The following is a 20659-nucleotide window of genomic DNA, read 5'->3' on the forward strand; positions in this document are numbered from 1 at the left end:
AGCCATACTTTTTGTATCACCAAGCATGAGGAAACCTCTTCCCTCCCTCCGGGGTGAAATCAGAGGCTGCCTGCTCTGGAAAGAGACATCAGGCATTTAAAGCAGGACTCTGCCCCACAGACTGAGCAAGCACCAGCTTTATACCAGTGTGGATACCCCAACTTAATGGGGAGTGCACCACAGGCTTGATTTTCACTAAGACTCAGATGCCCAGGGCTGGAAAGAGCCTCAAGTGTTGCCAGAACTCCCCACACTTCTCTGGTGATGGACCAGCTGTGCTTTTCCCTGTAATTTCTGTTCCTAATGCCTCATCCAGGTTCAAGGGGGCAGAAACTTTTACCTCCTTATTTTGAGTCTGAAATACTGGCTGAGCTATTGGCATCCTATCAGGGTGAAGAAGGTGACCTTCCTCCCAATGGTGTCCTCATGAATTATTCCTTCACTCACCTACTTGATTTCAGGTTTCCCGAAATAACTGATATTTTTCACACTGAGAGTAAGCCATCCTGGGGAAAATAAAATCCATTAAGCAGCTACACCACCTTGAGAGAGCCCTGAGGGAGTTGGTGATTAAAAAACAAAAGGCTGAAGAGGTTCTGTGGGAAATTTTGAGAGCCGATGGGGAAAACGCCATAATCCCTCCATCCACTCCTTCACAATGAGTGTCCACCTCGGTTGCTTCTTTTGGGATGTGATTGTCTTCTGCCTGTGAACCTGCATTCATGGGAGCTGGGATCCCTGGGCAGATGGGGAGGGATGGTATGGGCGATGCTCGCAGCACGACTTCATCTGCCGTTGGGCTCCGTTCCGCCTGCCTGAGCAGCCTTTCCTCTTCAGACAATTCAGAATTCCCTTTCTGAGAGTGACTCCCCTCTTCAGATGTGCTGCACAATGTCTCTCCACTGGATACCCACCGAATGCCTAATTTTTAACCACTCTGTCTGTCAGATCCACAAAAGCCCTTACTGGAGGTGTTTGCATAAAAGAGCTCCACTATAGGTATCTGAGAGCAGCTGGCGATGCTCTAGATGGTATCCAGCAGTGCTGATGGAGGCAGGATGCTTTAGTTTCCCTGGCTTAATGGTTATGTGCATTTTCTTCCTGTACCCTCCCCCTCAATTGCCTCCCAAATTAGCATGCAGGATGTGTCCAGTCTTTGAAAGAAAAGAAGTTTGGAACCTCTTTGATTTAGACAAGACAAGTTGGGATGTTATTGAAAATAAAATGCAAATCTGATGTGGAGAGATCAGAGAAGAGTGTGGGCTCAAGCCTGGGCTCTGGCTGAGCTCACATGATACGGACTGGGGTATGTGGGGATGGCTTTGCCTCACACGAACAGGCTCCAAACCAGGAACAGGCTCCCCAGGGAAGTGGTTGAATCCCCATCCTTGAAGGTATTAAAAGAGGCAGAGATGTGGTGTTGAGAGTCTTGGTTTAGCATCAGACTCAGCAGAGTTAGGTAATGGTTGGACTTGATGGTCTTCAAGTTTTACTCCAAACAATGTGACTCTGTTCTATGATTCTATAACCCTCCTATGTTCACTGCCCTACTCATGAGCCCAGCCTGGGTTTGCCCTTGTCTTTGGCATGAGATGAAGGATGTTCACAGTGGTTTTGCCAAGTTTGCATGCTCCAGAAATGGTTTAAGCCCAACTGGGCAATGGTAGTGTGGAGCAGGAGTGTTGTCATAGCTCAGTGGCAGAGAAAAGGAGTGCTGATATGCACTGTTAGAGCCAGACATAGCATGGTGGTGTTCAAAACATCAAATGTTTGGATTGGCTTGTGTGGGAGACTAAACCAGTAGCATTTGATGGCCACTGCCTGCTGAAGACTTTGAGGTGCCTGCTGTGAGACAGGGACCTGCTCTGTGTGGATGAGGCTCCCTGAGAGACCTGGCCACAGCTTGAGGTCCTTCTTGTCTGGTCTAAAGAAGACAGAGAGATGTATCTCCCAAGTAACTGGTACCCCTCTGAAGGAGAAGGTCACACTGCTGTGAAGGGAAGAGTTGGTGTGTGCTGCTCCAATTTCTACTGGGCATCTCTGGCAGCTGATGTGTCTAAACAGTTAAGTTGCTGCATAATTTCCCATCAAACTCTCTGCATGGTTAATGGCCACACTATAGAAGTGTAGCACTTGTGACATTTCCTTTTCTTCTCCATGTCCTCAATTTTTCTTGTCCTTCACCTCCCTTGCCCTTCAATGCTGTGCTTTTGAATCTTAAATTGGCTGCAGGTGAAGGACAATTCATAAGGAGCAAAAGCAGAAATCACACAGGAGAGGGTGCAACAGGCAAGAGAGCTCCAACCTGCTGCTACTATCTCTGTCCTGTGATTTACCTGTCTCTCTCCTTGGTCTGCTGGGCTTTCTTGGAATGCTTGCTAGTAACGCAAATGAGTGCTTCATGTTAAACACCCAACTGCTCCTCAAGAACTCCTGATTGAAATCACAGATACTTAGAGGTGTTTGTGCCCTCAGAAGCTGGGGTTGCAGGGCAGAAGCTGTGTGTCCCTGGGAAATGTGGGTGTGCAGCGTGTTTGGTAAACTGTGTTTTCTTGCTTTGGTGGCAACCTCTGGTGTTCCTGGAAACTTCAAGATGAGATGGGATAATGATAATAACGGTGGAAAACTGCTAAAGGATGACTTGCTCTAATGAGTGTGGACACAGAGGGGCACAGGCACCGTTTTGCTGCTGTGGCTTTGCTGAAAATTAACCACATAACTAGGTGTTAGCATTTGCAGGGCTCATGGTGCACTCAGAGGTGCAAATATCTGATTCCAAAGTTGATATCCAATCTTCTTTTGCTCTTTAATTATGTTATGGGTTAAGTTGTAGATGAAAGCAGCTCCGCTGAGCTCATTTCAGTTGTTCTGGGTCTTTGCAAGTGTAAGCGTGGGGAGTTGGCTCCGTTGTCCCAGCTGATGATGGATTGGAAAATGCCATTTTCTTGGGTACCTGAGTAAAAGTGAGTGGGGCAACTTGGTCTTCAGAGTACAGAATTTTTTTTCCTGGTAGAGTCTCTCTGTGTGCACTGCAAGGCAGACAGACCTGTTGTTCTCTTTCAAGCTGCAAATTACACAGGCAAATGTAATTACTCATTCTCTTTGTTATTAGTGTGCAGCTAGGAAGCTTCAAGCAATTGTCCCTTTCTCGGTATTTCAAAGCTTACTCGCAAGATGCATCCTTGATATTGAACACAATGAGATGGCCTCTCCCCCCCCCCCCCCCTTTCTCTTTCTTTCCTTTTTTTTTTTCTTTTAAATTCAATTAAACATTTGCCTACTGTGACTCTTTATTCACTGCAAATTGTCTCTGTAAATAATCTTCATCAAAAGTCAGAACCAATCCCCATTAGTTGTTTAGATTAATTAATGAGTCCCCCCGGAGCCACCCAAATGAATTCAATTTAAACGTCAACAACTTGGCTATGGAGTTTCCCAGGTTGGCATTAAGACAATATTAAACCTGCAATAAGTCACATTTAAAATGTTAATTCAAAGAAGCTCTCCATTTAGAGCATTTAATTAAATCCTTAAATAAACTGCATGGGCTCAATACCAGATGGTTCTGCATTTTCATTGCAGCAGAGAGCCTTGAAGTCATTGAGGGAAGTAATATTGGAGGCATGGTGAAGATAACCAGGATATATAGTGTAATAAAATCTAATCTTGTTTCCAGCAGGGAGATTCAGTGTATGTACACAACCTAGGCTAAAATTGTAAGTTAATTACATAAACCCCAGTGTACTCTGGTATCTGAGCAGCCAGAGATGAAATTAGTCTTTTTCCCTATCATAAGATTCTTTTCAACTTCACTATATTAATTTTTAGCCAAATACTTACTCATAAGGAAAATTGAAGTTAATGTAACCAAAGACAAAGTAATGCAGTCTTAATATTCTGAAGGGATTACGGAGGGCCGTGAAAATACACTTTGCAAATGTCACTCACTTTGAATGGATTTGTGGTGGGAAGGTGGGGGGGGGGGGAAAAGAATTATGCCTGTGATCTGCACCATGCTGGGGTTTAATGAAAGTTGTGGTTTAAGAAATTTGGGCCTTGGGAGGAAAAAGGGAAAAGGAAAAAAAAAAAGAGAAAGAGAAAAGGAGATAAAGACCTCTGGCTGAAAGTTCCGTTTTCTTGATAAGCTGTGGTGAGTTACCTCCTCTGCCAGACAGCCCCTTGGAAATCAGCTGAGATGCTGGGAGATGCTTTGGGTTAGGATACTTCATTCAAATATATGCATGTGTCTGGGGTGGGGGTTGGCTTTTGCTGTAAGAAGCATCCTACCATACGCCACCCATTTACCAGGTGAAAGTTCTTGCAGTGAGTGAAGACAAAGACTTTTCCTTTCCTTGGTTCAAACTCACAAGTGCATTGGGAGGCTGAGGTGAATTGGCTTCTGTTTGTTCAGTTGTGGCTTTAAAAGTTGAATCTGTGACCAGAGCCCATGGGTCTTGTTGCCAGTGGTTCAAAAGATGTTCTCCAGTCTTGCCTCTTAAGGTTTAAGATTTTCCAAGTGCCTTGGAAGCTTCCTTTTTGGGTGGTTGCTGTGGCCTCCTCAAGCAGCAGATCAGGGTCTCAACTCCAGAACTGAAAGTCGCTGTGAGCAAATTTCGTTTGCTGCCTCCGCGCTGGCTGTAAAGCAGGGATGTTATTAATGCAGCTCAGCGAAGGGAATAACTTTTTCTCTTAATATTCAAGCAAGTGTAATTCAATTTCCAAAAATATGGGTTTCCTTCTGTTGGGTAATAAAACATGTCAGGCAGGAGAAATTGCTTTGCTCTCGTGGCAGGGCAGATTTGCACTGTTTGGGCTTTGCTGGGATGCCTGTGGGAGCCTGGGTAGAGGACTCGAGCCACACTAACAGTGCAAATTTTGCATGTTTGATTGCATGAATGAACAGGGATGGTGAGGAGCTGTCTGAGCACGTTCATAGAGTCATAGAGTTGATAGGGTTGGAAGGGACCTCAAGGATCATCGAGTTCCAGCCGCCCTGCAATGGGCAGGGACACCTTGCACTAGGTCATGCTACTTGCCCAATGCTGAGGTTGAAAGGACCCACAAGGGCAGATTTTCACAGAATAGTGGGGGTTGGAAGCAGCCTCTGGGGATCATCTTGTCCAATCCCCCTGCTATAGCAGGATCACCTAGAGCAGGTTGCCCAGGATCACATCCAGGTCTCCAGAGGAGACTCCACAGCCACTCTGAGCAGCCTGGTCCAGTGCTCTATCACCCTCACAGGAAAGAATGTTTTCCTCATGTTCAGATGGAACCTCCTGTGTTTCAGTTTGTGCCTGTTACCCCTTGTCACTGGGCACTGCTGAAAAGAGTCTGGTCCCATCGTCTTGACACTTGCCCCTTGGATCTTGATAAGCATTTATGATATCCACACCCAGGTGTCTCAGCCTTTCCTCTACTTCTCCTGCCTTCCTTGGAGAGCTCAGTCTCTGTTCTCTCCTTATCCCATTCTGTGGTGCTGGGGGGCACTTGGACACCGTTGCCTTCCTGTTGTAACAGCTGAGTGATGCTGCTGGCACCTGGGCTCCACACAGGCAGGATGTGGTCACCTCTGCAAAGCAGCTTCTCCCCGATGAGGGGGTGGGGCCCTGCACTGAACTATTTGTGGTATGTCCTCAGCAGGGTGAAAACACCCAAGCTTGGCTACTTTGGTAATCAAAAGCTCCTGAGCAGCCAAAAAAATGGAAGGAATGTCTGTAAAAAACCCTCAGGTATGGCTCCTTGTGGTTTAAGTTCCTTCATTGGAGCAGCTGACTGCACTGATGTTAGCCATGAGAAATTATCTGACATAATTTAAAGGTAGCAAGAAAGGGCAAAACGTTTTCTCCTTCATCCCTGCCCGTCTCCTCCTCCTCCCTTCATGGAGAACAGAGCCATTTGGTGACCCAAAACCAGCTGGGGACTGGTGGATAATGCAGCCCTGCACCACAGCTTGTGGTCATCTGGCTCTGCAAACCTTTGAGGAGCATCAACCCCCTTGGCTGTGTCAGGTCATATCCACCTTTCCCTCTGCAGGGTGCTTTGAGGAGGCTCAGGGGGGAGATTGGAGCTGAAACAAGAGGTTTGGGACTGAACTGAGCCAAGTACCATTACAGCCACAGACTGACAATTTCAGCATCATGAAAACAAAGTTTCTCATTGCAGTGAGCTCCCCAGGTGGTGCCCATGCTGGGAATGGGGGCTGTCAGCACGTATTGTGTCTGGAGTTTGCTTTTGAAGGGATCTCCCATGGGATTAGCTTTCCTTTTGGTGTGCATCATGTTAACTGGGAGATGTTTTTCACCAAGGAAGGTGTTAGGAAGGGTTGATGTTTTTTGCCTGTTCTCTTATCTGCTCAGGTTATTTTCTTTTGTTTGTTTTTTTTTTTCACCTGAGGGTCACTGCCTGATGGTTGTGCATTCCCAAGAAGGTTTGAAGCACTCTGTTCACCAGGGCGTCTGCTCCATGGGATATCATCCCTGTGAGGAGCTCCTTACAGCCCTGTGGTTGGGAAACTTTACAGGGATCAGACTGGCAGCAGGGAGAAATGCAGAAATTTAACTTTTTGAAGCCCTTCCAGCAGAGTAAATTAAGCAAGCCCCACTCAGTGAGACAGAGATGCTGCTTCTCTTCCCATGCTCATGCAGCACGGTGTAGTTCCCAGCGCAGTAACTCCCAGAAGAGGACTTCTTGCACTGGGTTGTCCTTTACTGAAGCTTAGTGCCAAGTTCCTTAGGTTTTGTGCCATCTTCAATGAACTGAAAACAAATGCTGCCTGTCTCTCTTGGATGTTGCCTCAGATCATAAATGTGGTGCTGAACAGCTGAGATGTTTGCAGGCTCCTCTCTGGGCTCTACACCCTGGGTATCTGATTAAATCCTGCCTGAGGTGGTGGGTGCTGTTTGCTCTTCAACTTGAATGCTGCAAGATTTGATCTCCGCTTTTAAAGTGGTCTTTGCAACCATAACAGCTAAAAGCATTGTGATTAAACATGAGAAGGATGTTCAGAGCAGTGTGAATGTGCCACTGTATTAGCATGTGGCAATAGGAATGGAGGGGTGCTGGGAAGGGTCCAGAAGGGCCTCCCCCTTCCTTCAAGGATGATGGATTGTCAAGAGAAGGCAGCATGGAATTTACTTGGTTGTGATTTGGGAGCTTGCCTTGGTTATTAGAGACACAGCCTGCTTTTATTTATTGCTTATTGAGGATTGATTTAATAGCAACATTAGGCAGTTCTCCATCTCTTAAAGAGAAACCTTGCCCATCTCTGCCTGGCTCCTGCAGCACTCATGTGCACCCTTCACCTTCCTGCTTCCTCTGTGCTGAGTTCTACTGGCTTGCTGTGCATTGCTTTATATCCTGTGGCTGGTGCTCTGCTGTCTGGAGCTTGATTAAGTTAGCTGATGCTTTGGGGGTACAAAACCAATGAGGAGGAAAGAATAACCCCAGAATGATGCTTCCATTACCAAGAAAGCTGTTTCCTTGGCAACATGAAGTTTTTGTGATGTGACTGCTCTTGGATTGCCCCTCCCTGCCCTGAAATACCCTCTCTGAGCTGCTGAGACAGCAAGTGCTGCCCAGAGGCAGTGGAAACCACCACTATAGGTACAGACCTGGACTAGAAATGAGTTACACGGTACTACTGTTGATGGATTTGTTTATTTTAACTCATTTTCCTCTCATGAGTTCAGCTCTGCCCAAGTTCCTCCCTGCCAGACCTGTCATTCTGAGCCTCCTCTCCTCCGGGTCTCTGCCTGTGCATCTCTGCCACAGGGACGCACGTGTGAATGTGTGGCAAAATGTTGTGCCAGCAAGTTGGAAGAGGTACTACAAATGTCATTCATTGTGCTGGCTGAAGTCCTAAAGAGCTGGCAAGCTCTGCATTTCCTAACACCATTTTTAAGTGTCAAAGCTGTACAAAAGCTTACCCAGCAATGGAGTCTCAATGGCACGGCTCCGATTAACAAGCTCTCGTGCATTTAGCACTGCCTTTTACAGCTCTGCTTGACCCCTGTGCCACCGGTGCCCTTCCCTCACCACGCGTGGCTGCAGCCCTAGCAAGCTGGGTGTTAACCATGGAGTCACCTCAGGCTTTGGGGAAGTTTTTTGGAATCACATCTAGCTGGTATCTACCTGCAATTTTCTCTGTTTGACTCCAGCAATTACGTTTGTCCTTTCCTCTGCTGATCTCTGCTTGCCCTCAGCTCTGCTGCTCCCCTTGCTATATGAAGTGGTTGGCTAGATTATACTTAAAGCCTCTTTTATTTCTCCAGGGCTTGCTGGGCAAGGATTTATGAGTGTCTTAATTCCACAGCACTTGGGGCAGGGGAGTGCCTGCTTGCTTCTTGGTGGCCAAAATAATTCCCATTATTTGGCCACGTTCTTAGTTTCCCCACTTAGGGGTGTTTAGGATATTGTGGGTGTGTTTTTTCAAAGTATTAAACTCATCATGCAGCAGAAGCAATGACATGCACACAACACAGTTCCTAAATAATCAAATGCACAGGTCCCAAATGAATCACAGAATGGTCAGGCTTGGAAGGGACCTCCAGAGTTCTAAGCAGGATTGCTTAGAGCAGGTTGCACAGGAATGCTTCCAGGTGAGTTTTGAATGCCTTCAGAGAAAAGGACTCCATAGCCTCTCTGAGCAGCCTGGTCCATCATCCACAAAGTAAAGTTTTTCCGTAAGTGCAAGTGAAATCTCCTGTGTTCTGGTTTGCACCCACTGGCCCTTGTCCTAGCACAGGGCATCACTGAGAAGAGCCCAGCCCCATTCTTGTCATCGCTTCCCTTTAGATATTTATATGCACCTGTAAGATCCCCTCTCAGCCTTCTCTTCCAGAATAAACAGCCCCAGGTCTCAGCCTCTGTTTTAAGAGAGGTGTTCCAGTCTTCTAATCATCCTCGTGGCTCTCTGTTGGACTCTCTCCAGGAGTTCCTTGTCCTTGAACTGAATGAACATCTAAAGGTATAGATTTTCTCTGTCCTGTTGCCCCAGCTCCAAGCAGCATTTAGAATGAAATTATGCCTTTAAGCTTTGCCATCACGATATCACTGGACCAAGGGTGGGGACACACTGTCCCAGTGAGTTCAGTCTCCCAGCAAATCTCTGCTCCTGCTGGCCACCCAGCTGACCAGCCACTGCATCTCAGTCAGTGTTCCCAGGGCTTGCTTCTGGTTTTCTTCACTTATTAAAGACAGCTCCCTGATGTTGATGGTTAAGGATTGCTATGGGTCTGTAGCAGCCACATATGAATTATTTTTCCTTGTAGGTGAACCTCAAAGTCATTTCAAATGAAGTCAAAGATCCATCAGAACTTGCCTGTGAATACTCTGCTGCTCCATGCTATCTGCACTGTTATTAGTGGGGAGGATTTTTGAAAGCGCTTTGCTGGCTCAGTTCTTTTCTTGGTAAAGTCAGTGGCAAACCTCTGCTTGCCTTCAAGGGGAACAATGAGCTGCTACTGTGTCTAGCTAAAAGCCCCACTCATTGTGGGTGAAGTCAGGATGCCTTGCTGGTGTGTTGTGGCTGTTGCCTCAACAACATCTCCTGAAGCATTGAGAGTAAATAAATATTTTAGAAAAGGCATTTTTGTTGCTGTGACTTTCCCCTCTCCCTCGCATCCCTTCTGCCTTCTTCTAAAAGGAAGTAACAGTGACATGATAGAGACATTCATATTCAGCTGATCTTTCCCCTGAGTAGTTACTCAGGGGAGTAACTGAGTGGTTGCAAGGTGCATTTTTGTTCCTCCTATTCAAGAAGAGATCCCACAGCTCACGCACGCAGCACCAAAGGGTTGTCCAAAGGCAAGTAGAAAAGTGGAAAGAATAATTTGTGTGAGGTTTGGGAGTGGGGCTGGATCACTTTGTATTCTGCACGCTCAGTTTCAAATGAGATGTAAACCCAAGGTTCTCCTCACCTGTGGTCATTAAATGTCTTAGGGCATTTTTCATAAGACATGGGGATCTTAGTGAAATCCCAACTCGATTAATTAAATGCTGCTTCCCTGAAGTTCTTCCTGCAGTTGCAAGGAGATGCAGCATCTTTCCCTGCTTCCTGTGTTGTCAATTAGAGCGCAGGCTTGTTAGCTGGTTTATTATCTGTTTCCTTTTTGAGGAGGCTCAGAAGTGGTTTTGTCAGTGCTGAATGAAGTATACAAAGAGTTTGTACCCTGCAGTGTTGTGCTTAGGAAAGACTTTGGGAGATCTGTGGATGAAAATTTTTGTTTGTGTGCTTTTGTTTTTTTATCCCTTAATGAGGGCAAGCATAGCAAACATATTGAATTTATAAGCCAGCAAGCATCTGAGTTCACCTGTAGCAGGAAAAGCAGCCTGGGAACTCATCTGTAAGATGTGACTGAGTAGTCAGAATTCTTTTTGTTCTCCTGTGCTTGCATCTTGCCATATCTGTGTGTGGTGGCAGGCAACATCTGTCTCCCAGGAACAGATCTCAAAGGGGTTTTGCTTAGCACGGTGGAAGTGGTGAATGGGACCTGCAGTAGTGACAAAGACCTCCTGTTGTAGTCCAAAGGATCCCCCAGAACATTGCTGAGGCTCTCCAAAACTTTGACCAACAGATCCATTGGAAGTTATTGCTTGTTTTGTTTTCTTTTCATTCTCAAATTGAAAGATTTGCAATTCCTGCTTTTGCAGTTGCGCTACAGACGTGGGCTGCCCTGGCCTAGGCACTGAGCAAATGTCGTTCGTTACACTTTGAGTGGGCAATAGAAAACACTGGAGACCTTCAGCTTGCGGCCAGCACCAGCTGTTCTTGTAGGATCTTGCTTGTGTAATGCAACAACAGGCAAATGGTGAAGTCCATGCAGCAAATGCCAGTTCTGTGCAGCAGCTTTCCTCCCAAACTACTCTTTAAACACAAATCCACGAAGCATGCGGAGCTGTGTCTATCTTCTCATGTTGCCATCGAATGCTGTGTGCTTGCACACATTCTCCCAGAGGAAACAATTTTTTCTGGGTTGCTGCTTTTGCTTCATGAGCCCGAAATAGAAGTGAGGCTCTTGAAAGAGAGCAAACATCTCAGAGTGCTTTGTTAGGTGAACAGTAAGTGCTCCAGCCCACAAGCATTAGAGCAAGCGGTGAACAAGCTGGTTAATGATACTGAAGTCAATGCTATTGGTTAAGACTTCAAGCTCTGCCCTCCTTGCACTGACTCTCTCCTTGCTGTTACAGCCTGTGTCCTGTGGGACCCCATGCCAAAGGTAGCTGCTGATAACGCTGTCCAACAAACCCCTACCATGATGAGGTCACCTCGTGTCTGCTGTGAGCTCTGGTCATGACAGGGAAGTTGCACAGCTCCAGATGTGGGTTTCAAACCGTACCCTTTGTCCCAACCTTTCTCCCAAAGGCTGGGGCACAAGCATGTGAGGCTATCTTAGGAGTTCAGATGATGCCTGAAAGATTTGGCAGCCCTGATACAAGCAGAGAGCCAACAGCAGGGCCGAACTGCACCCCTGTGTCATTGGGGTCCCAGCGCTGCTCTGTTCATCCAAGTGACACCGGGAAGGGAAGACTTCTTGACACATTTGTGGCATGTCAAGCGCAGCTCAGTTCTGGTAGCTTCTCCCACCTTTGACTAATTGCTGACCTGACATCTTTCTGATAGTGACCTTGTTTCAGCTAGTAATTCAAATATCTTTCAGTGTCAGAAATAATAAGTGCCACAGCGAGATGAACAAGCAGAGCTTAAGTTGAGCACAGATTAATGGGGTTTTAATATTCCTAATTTAATCACTCCTTTCTGTCTGAATGTGTGCAACATGATGTAGCAGCTAATTATTTTTTTAACCATGATGAGGATCTTTCCTAATCATTTTTATATTTAACATGAATGAAGGGAGGGCAGTGATTAATGAGGGAATAAATCTTACGAAACAGAAGCGAGCACGTGATCAGTTAAAAATACAGCTGTCTGATGTATTAGGGGTTTTTTTTCCACCAACCCCCCCCCCCCCCCCTTTTTCCCCTGCACTGCAAATACTTAACCAGCTGCACCTTCCCAGCTCGACAGCGAGCTGTCTGCAGCCCTAAAGACAGACCTGAAACTTTGCTTGTCCCTCTGGTGCTTCCCTTGGCATCTCTCTGCGTGATCGTCTTTGGGATGAACGCAGAATTATTTTGCTGCTTAACAAAAAAAAATAAAGAGAAAAAAAAAGACAAGCTTGCCCCCCTCGATCTGTTAATGGCTGGATAGATGTCTTTTCAAATATTTGTTCCTGACAGGGTGTTTGGAATTGCAGATGAGAAGCAAACCAGCTCTCAGCATCTGTCTGTTGCTGCTGTACGTTTCCATTGTGTGAAGCGGAGACAAAGCCAGGCAATTCAAAGCTTAAGTGGATGCTCTTGAGATCTTCTCCTCCCTAACCCCCCCCTCCCCCCCCCCGGCCCCCCAACACTCTTCCCTCCTTTTTCCCACATTTGTCTGCTTCTCTCTCATTTCTATTTTTTTCCCCTCCATCCCCCAATCTCCATGTGCTGTTTTTGGGAGTCTTCTGCCTGCGATTCCTCCCCTCCCTCCTCCTCAAGTCCCTTTGTGCTACCTCACTAATTTTAGGGGTTTTGCTGAGCTCTCAGGCTGTAGGATAGCTCAGAGTTGAAGGTTAATGATGGTCAGAGGTGTGGCATGGAGTTTTAGCCACCATTCAGGTGCAGCTTGTTTGTTCTTGGTGTTGGTCATGAGTTGTTGTCTGCACTCTTGGTTTTGCTATTCCATGGCTGTGGTGTGTACTGCCTGTTCTGGGGAGGCTCATTCAAGCTGGTTATTGCATGTGGTGCCATGAAGCCCTTGGCCATCTGGGCAGCCATGGCTTGCTGCAAAATGAGCCTGATGCTGATGATTTGAAGCTCAGGGAAAGCAGAACCCAACACAGCCCTTCCATCAAGTATGGCCAGAGATAAGATGTAATATAATGCAGAAAAGATTTGGGGGGAGGGGGTTGCTGGAAGAGTTTGATTTTTGAAGGGTTTGGGGTGGGTTGGTTGGTTGGGTTTTAGGTGTTGGGGTTTTTTTTGGTAGGGAATCTCTGCAAAGGCTCCATCCAGCTGTGGAGAGGACTGGATGGGCTTCTCATCAGCATGAGGTCATTTTGGATGTGCCTCTTCTCAGCAGCTAACAAGCAGAATTTTAATAACCGATCAAGATGAGCTGTGCTCGAGCAGTGCTGGCAGCTCCCCTCTAACCTTGGTGTCTTCTGCAGATAGTGAAATTGATCTAATTGGCTAAAATAGAGAGAGAGAGGCTTAAGTACAACTTCTCTTGCTTAACACCTTGTCATTCCTTGCTTGTTGAGTAAAGAGCACCAAGCTCAGGGAATCAGCATTTCAGGCACTAGTGACACATAGCAGTGGCTTGATGGAAGCTTGGGAAGTTTGGGGTCTGGTCGTGAGGTGCTCTGTACTAGCAGGCAGAGTCCTGGTGGGCTGTGTGCTGACACAGTGCAGAGACATGGGCAGAGTGATGGGAGAACTGAAAGAAATTAGAGTGTGTAGTGGATATGTTCCTAAAATCAGAGGTGGGTTGGCTGTTTTTTTATGGTGAGGCACTTGGTTAAGTTTTTGCTCATGCAGATCAGATCTAGTTCTTGCTGCATAAACATTGTTCAGACAAAAGGCAAGCAGAAGATGGTTGTTTGCTGATCTAAGGCAGGTCACATGGTGGGAGCAGGTTTTCAGCTGGCAAGATCCTGTTTAGATGAGCCTGTAGATAGCAGTGAAGATCCCTTGTCAAGGGAAGAGAACGACTCAGATCAGGAGCAATGTTTTTTCTCTGAAGATGCTAACCATGAGGTGGTCTTGGCCACTTCCTGTAGCATTGCAGATGGCAGTGGCATAATTGCATTTGTCTTCCCAAGTGTCTTTCCTTGAGGGCAAGCTCCACTTTGGCCTTGATTCGATTGTGTACTTTTAATCTCAAAGGAAAGCCAGTGCAGAAGTATTCATCACCAAATTGCATTTTCTGTGGTCAACATCCCCCCCCACCCCCCCTTATAATTACAGGTTCCAGCTGAGTGTCATTTCTTTTCTCTGTGCTCCCTTACAGCACAGGCATTTCCTGCTCCTGAAGCTTCTCCACATTTAGGTAATAAATAAATAATCACACCTTTTCTGCTGTCAAAGCTGAAAGCATGCACAGCTGTTTGCCACAAGATACACTGGGACTGCAAGGTACAACATTTCTTAATTAGACTGACCTGAGGAGGTTGGGTTTTCTCTTTCTCTCTCTTTTTTTTTAACAGCAGCTTCATTAGCCGAGGAACTTAATTGCAAATGACGAGACAAGCTCTGCTCTTGGTTACTGGGAAAGGTTAGAGTATATCTCACTGGGGATGAGGTCCTGGGAGACATTTTGCAGCTTGATTTATTTTTTTCTTAATTTATTATTTATTTTTTTTTTGTGGGGAAGGCTTTAGGTGTGCTCAGAGCATCCTAGCACTAGGCTTAGAATTAGCAAAATAATTAGAAGTTCAAAGCAGAGAGGGGGGCTGGGTCGTAGCCCAGTCAACCTTTTTGATCTTACAAACCACGCTGCAAGATCTACACAGAGTTGGAAGAAATAGGTCATGGAAAGGGAGTTCTGGCAGCAGAACTGGGGGATGAGAGGTTTCCATGCTGCTGGGTTATAGGAAGGGGAGCAGCTGGGCACCTGGCTGGGTTCTAGGACCAGAGCCAGTAGAATTCTACTGTCTCTGCTGAGTGACTCCTTCCCCCAAAGAGGAGCTGCACTGCCCAACAGCCTTCAGGTCAACACAGCTCTCTGTACTGATGCAGTCTCAGACCAGGGGCTTGAAGCTGAGCTACCACATGGCCAAAAGGCATGGTGGTCTCTGTCATATGGTCTATGTCACAAAAATTAATCTCTTGGTAACATTGCTGGTGTGATGCTGCTGCTAGCACCATGAACACAGGACCTTTGCACCTCCATGCTTTTTGGGGTTGTCTTTGACGGCTTCATGAAGAAGCCATCTTGAAACAAGATTCTGCAAAGAAAGGGAGGTCCTGGGGAATCACTGTAAGAGGTTTGTGGTATAAGCAGGAGAGATGGTTACCTGGTACTGAGGGCTCCTGAGGGTCTGAACAGTTTGAACTTTGTGCTGATGACCAATATGCCCTGTCTTTTTGTGCTCTGTGCCTAGTACTGAGACAGAAGCAGTTCAAAGACATCTTCAAGGGGATGTTATAGTTAATATATTTCCTACTATGTGTATCTGCATAAAGCAAGGTTGGGATGTCTGCTGGCCTTCAGTGCCTCTTCCTATCTACATGCTGTCCTTGGTGTTTGTATGTGAAAGCAGAAGAGCTTTGTGCTGGTGTTCTACACTTGGTACAAAGCAGCAGTCATGATGGGAGATTTTGGACCTCATCACTTGTAAAAGTGTGCTGGGAATGATGTCCTGAACATAGGGAAAGCCCCAGTTTCCCTTGCACTGCCCAGCTCAGTGGTGGCTTGCCTTGTCTCAGAGCAGAAGCCTGCCTCTTCTACAGTCACCCCATGGGACAGAGCGTGCAGTGGCTGCTCTCTCTGTTGCTTGCCTTTGCAGCAGCTGTCAACAAGGTTGCCTCTGAGATGCAGGACACTGTGGTTATGTTAAGGCAATTGGAGTGCAGCCAAGCTCTTCATCTCCTTCTCCAAAACAGAGAACAAAACGTAAGGCAAGTTTTAATTTCTATCAACTAGGGAGGTATCTGTGCTGTTTGTGTGAAGGCAAGAGGATCTGTGACCCTATTTCTTCCTTCCTTTAGTCTTTTGGCCCTCTAGACTCTAAGAAGTCTGTGTAATTTGTGTCCCTTATTAGTCTGTACTGGGGGAAAGAGGGGTTTGAGATGCTTGTGTGACACCCGAGTTCTGCTGCACAACAAATACGCTCCGGAAGGCTTTGTCGTATATAACCCACTCGAAGCGAGAGCATTCAGGTAAGGAAATTAAGGGCTGCAGGGCTCAGCTGTGCAAGAGGAAAATAATTAGGGCATGTTTTTCTCCTGCTCAGACCTACAGAGGTGAAAAGCAAGGGATGGGAAGACTGGTTCAGAGGGAGCTAGGGGTGGGGAGGGCAGGAAGGAAAGGACCTGACACAGGGATGAATTAAACCTCTCCAAAACACTCTTGTCATCGGGATAAATCCACCTTCCCTCCCTGTTCCTTCTCTAATGGAGGATGATCTCTGTATTGCTGACTTCTTCCTTCAAGGTCTAGGGACCTGTTGTTTTCTAAAGGTTGAAGCTACTGAGGGAAGGGTCCACCCTTTATAAGGTGCCAGGAGAAAATCATCCAGTTACTAGGGGGTTTAGGTTTGTCGGTATAAAAGGGAGAAAAAATTTCTTCAAAATAAGAAATAAACCTTTAAAAATTGTATTTACACCTGAACTTGATCTTTTTCTTTAGACCCTCCCTCCCCACCACTTCACAAATGATCACAGGTGATGTAAAGCCCCTCTGGAGCTGTGGTTTCTTCTATTGTTGTCCTGTCCTAGGAACAGGCAATGGCATGAGCATCAGAGCAAAGAAGTCTGAACAATGCTGTGTGGAGCTTTGGCTCTTCCTTCCCTCTTTCCTCTCTTCATCAACCCAAAGATGTGTGGGGAGTTTACAGCAGTTCTTGCAGATTTGCTTGAATCAAAACGCTTGGCACATCCTTTGCTTGCTCTGTGCTGTTTGCTCTCAAGCTGCCTGCTCTTTCTGGGCTTCAGAACTAGCTTTCATGATTTGCACAGGCACATATCAGAGCAAATATAGCCTTTGCCAGTCTGCAGGTCTGGTTCAGTGGCAGAACCCGGGAGATAATATTTTCATCCCAGGCTTTGCCACAAATCTCTTGAAGCCCTGAAGGGTTTGTGGTTTTTTTCTGTCTCTTGCTTTGCCTTTGCCTCTTAGGGCTTCATGTTCTCCTTGCTATCCCAACATGTGCTGGTGCAGGCTGTTCCTCTGGCACCTTGTAGCTCTGTTCTTTTGCTGCTCTGTGTTTTTACAGAGTGCTGCAGGAGGGGCTCTATGTCAGGGTGAGCGTGCTGGCTCCCCAGAGCAGAAGGATTGCTGCTGGGTGGGCACTGGTGTGCCGGGGCCATCACCTCCATGACTGCTGGGGCCAGGGGAAGGTCTGTACTGGTGGTTTGACAAACTCTTGGCAGGATCCTACCCAGCCTAGCCAAGTTGTTCAGAGGCAGATGTGGGCGAAAAGCTAGACATTGATGCTGTGACTGCTGTGAGGTTGGAAATTCAGTTACTCTTACCCTTGGATGAGAGTGGCAAGGTGGAGAAGAAGTTGGGATGGGGTTTGTGGTTAGAAGGATCATACTCTAGCTCTGGAGACTTTTGCTTCATCTCCTCCCCAGGAAATGCAGATTTGCACACAGAGCTCTGAGGTTGTGCCGCTTCCCCGCCGCCTCCCGTGCAATAGCAGCAGAACTGGCTGTCTCTTCATTTGCAAGCTCACCTTTATTTTTGGCCAGAAAAAAAAGAGATAATCTGTTTAATCCTACCATATCCTCCATGAGACACAGCTTCCTACATCAGTTCTCTGCCCCTGAGGGTAAAGAATTATTCAAGGCATCAAGCCTGACCTGGATTTTGTGTGATGTGATCGCATCCAGAGCATGGAAATCCATGCGATCAAATGGCAAATCTCTGAGCCTTGGCAGATATGCCTCCTGCTCTGCACAAGCATGTTGCCATGGCTACATCTCAGTGTGAGCATCTCTCTCCTTATCCCAATGCTGTTTCTTCTGCCAGGGTCACTGCCTGCTCTCAGAAGCCCACCCTGTCATGGGCAGTGTTGGGCTGGGCCTCCACACCAGCGAAGAGGCAGTGGGGAGCTTCTTGCTGGAACTGGGGGTGGAGGAATTGATGCCAATGACTCCTTAAATGGAGAAAGAGAGCCCAGCAAGAGCTTGAAATACCTGTCAGAAATGCCACCTCTGTTTATGACTTGGGAGTAGAGAAAGTGAAAAGCAGACAGAAGCTAGTTACAGTGAGAGCTGGGGAAGCTGAGCTCCAGCTCTGCCCTTTCTGACAGGCAGTTCCAGCATCTCTGCATGCTGCAGTCCCCTGCAGTCAGGGTGTGACAGTTACCTGCCAGCTAAAGGTAGCTCATGATTTATAGATGAAAGTTACAGAAACTACATTTTAGGGTGAGTTACCTTATTCTGAGAGCAGCTTCTCTATCACACTGCAGCAGTTGTGGGTTCATGTCACACAAAAAGCCTGATCTGTTTACAGACTACAGAGCAGAGGGAGAGGAAACCTTCTGAAGTAGTGGTGTGTGTCTGGGGGGAATATTACTACTGGGGTGCCTGAATTCCCTGACTGAGTATGAAAATCCTGCATAAGGCCATAGGACCCATGTCAGGTATGTTGGGACTAAAAGGCCCAGGGTTCTCCTTGGCTGGGAAAAATGAAAGCCCCCACTGCTGGGCTGGGATGAGGGTGTGAGGATCCCACTGCTTTGCTGGAAGCAAAACTCTGCATTCTCACAGGATGTCTGTAGTGCCAAGTTAGTCCTCATTTTGTTCCAGGGCATCTCTTTTTCCCAGCCATCCCCACTGAGCTGTGTTATCTTGCTTGGAGACATTGAGAGTGAGACAAGTAGGTTTGGCTGAAGGCATAGTGTGAAGAGGAACGATCAGGTTGTCTCAGGCCAAACCCTACCAGCTGCATTTTGACCTTTCTCCTGTAGGTAAGGTGTGTACAGTCACCAGTGCACACATAGCTCGACAGCAGCAGGATCCTTCTGGCATATCTTCAGTGCAATGGCTCCAGAGCTCATTGTCTACAGTCAGGGGGAAGGGGAGGCAATGCCAGAAGGTGAAACATGTTAAATGGGCTCATTTGCTCTGTCCTGTGCCACGCATACCTCTTCGTTGCTGGATGCCACCAACTGCTTATGTTTTGTAAGACAACTGCTCACAGTACTTGGGGAAAGCTGATGACTTGTGCCCTGCACAGACTGGTAGCTTGCCAAGCCTCTAACATATTTCCTGCTTGTGCTAGGACTGCAGCAGGAGGGGAAATGCTCTGTATGATCAATCTATGTGCTCTAAGCAGCTGCGTTGTGCATTAAATTTATACCCCAGGAAGATGCCTGTAACACTGGTCTTCTGGGTCTGGAGAGCAAGAAGTTACTCCTCTCTCATTTCTGCTTCACCCTCAATATAAGCAGTGATCTAGGCTGCAGTGAGGGCAGCAGAGTTGCAGTAGAGCTGCTGCAAAGCTCCCATCTTCTCTGCCAGTCTCTCCTGCTCCATGGTGTGTGTAACCAGAGAAGATGAAAGTTCAGCAGCATCAATGGCAAAAGTAATACAAGAGAAAACTTAGGGCAGTTGGGGGGAATCTGTTTTCCCCCATTCCTCAGATTTCTGGAGTTTCTCCTAAAGGAAGATTGAAAGCATGTGTATTCCCCCCCCCCACCCCCCTCTTTCTGGTTTTAATTGTGTATTCTAATATGAAACTGCAATATAGGCTCTTATTACAGTAGCCTTCTACTGCCAGAGTCGCTGTGTTTGATAGAAACCCCAGAAAATCCCCTGAGCCGCAATGTGGGAATCCAATTCTTTTCAGTTGATGAGACTGTAAACACATTTCCTTGGATTTGCAAGAACCGTAGCAAGAGTTTCAATCATATGAATAAAGCAAAAGAATATCTGATGGGGAATATTCCTGCTTTGCATATTCAAAACTTGCAGCCTTATTCTTAGGCAGCATCTTTTCAAAAGGATGGACCAGAAAGAGGCAAAGCGGCATTGTCCGGGGGATTTAGGCAAAGATCCTCCAAAATTAGCACAGTGGGGGTGGGGGGGATTCTCACTGTCAAATTTAAATCATCCAAGTTGGATACCTAAATTTGAAGCCCAGATGCCTGCTGTGGCCAGTAGTGTCTCTACAGATAGCGCTTGCTCCCATGTCAGTGCCTGGTGACGCTAGGGAGCTTAAAAATTAACCAGAAGGAGCATGGGGTGTCTGTGCACTGCTAGGCTGTTGATGACTCTGCTGTTCACCTTCAGCTGAGCTGAACCCTCAAATTCCAGCACTTCCCATTTCACTGCAACTGCAGTTCTGGGCCCCTCAGTTTAGGAAGGATGTTGACTTGCTGGAACGAGTCCAGAGAAGAGCAACAAAGTTGGTGAGGGGTTTGGAACACAAGCCCTATGAGGAGAGGCTGAGGGAGCTGGGGTTGCTCAGCCTGGAGAAGAGGAGACTCAGGGGTGACCTTATTGATGTCTACAACTACCTGAAGGGAGGTTGTAGACAGGCGGATCTTGGTCTCTTCTCCCAGGCAGCCAGTACCAGAACAAGAGCACACAGTCTCAGGCTGCACCAGGGGAGGTTCAGGTTGGATGTTAGGAAGAAGTTCTATACAGAAAGAGTGATTGCGCTATGGAATGGGCTGCCCAGGGAGGTGGTGGAATCGCCGTCATTGAAGGTGTTCAGGAGGAGACTTGATGGGGTGCTTGGTGCCATGGGTTAGCTGTTTGGGTGGGTTGGATTGGTTGATGGGTTGGACGCGATGATCTTGAAGGTCTCTTCCAACCTGGTTTGGTTTATTCTAATAAAGGATGCGTTTGCTTCCCAGAGAAACTTGGTCTGGCCACTTAAACAGAAGAGATCTATAAACAGAGAGCTGATCTGACCCGCAGTGTTGGATGTATTGAATGAGAA

The 20659-nt window shown here is 46.9% G+C and overlaps 1 protein-coding gene across 4 annotated transcripts in view; it reads left to right on the forward strand.

Moving 5' to 3' along the window:
- The window catches only part of TNRC6C (trinucleotide repeat containing adaptor 6C), a 339338-nt gene that overhangs the window by 30530 nt on the left and 288149 nt on the right, over positions 1 to 20659 (forward strand). For 3 of the 4 annotated variants that reach the window (XM_068151424.1, XM_068151426.1, XM_068151428.1), the window contains exon 1: positions 15562 to 15658. The exons of the other annotated variant lie outside the window; for it this stretch is intronic. In XM_068151424.1, coding sequence (XP_068007525.1) covers positions 15578 to 15658 — 81 coding nt within the window. In that variant the 5' untranslated portion in view covers positions 15562 to 15577. Of the gene's footprint in view, positions 1 to 15561; positions 15659 to 20659 lie in introns of those variants that run through there. 4 annotated transcript variants of the gene reach the window in all.

The sequence above is a fragment of the Melanerpes formicivorus genome, unplaced genomic scaffold (genome assembly GCF_026170545.1).
Source record: "Melanerpes formicivorus ecotype bairdi unplaced genomic scaffold, bMelFor1.0.p_v2 SCAF_21, whole genome shotgun sequence".
Classification (NCBI taxonomy): Eukaryota; Metazoa; Chordata; class Aves; order Piciformes; family Picidae; genus Melanerpes; species Melanerpes formicivorus.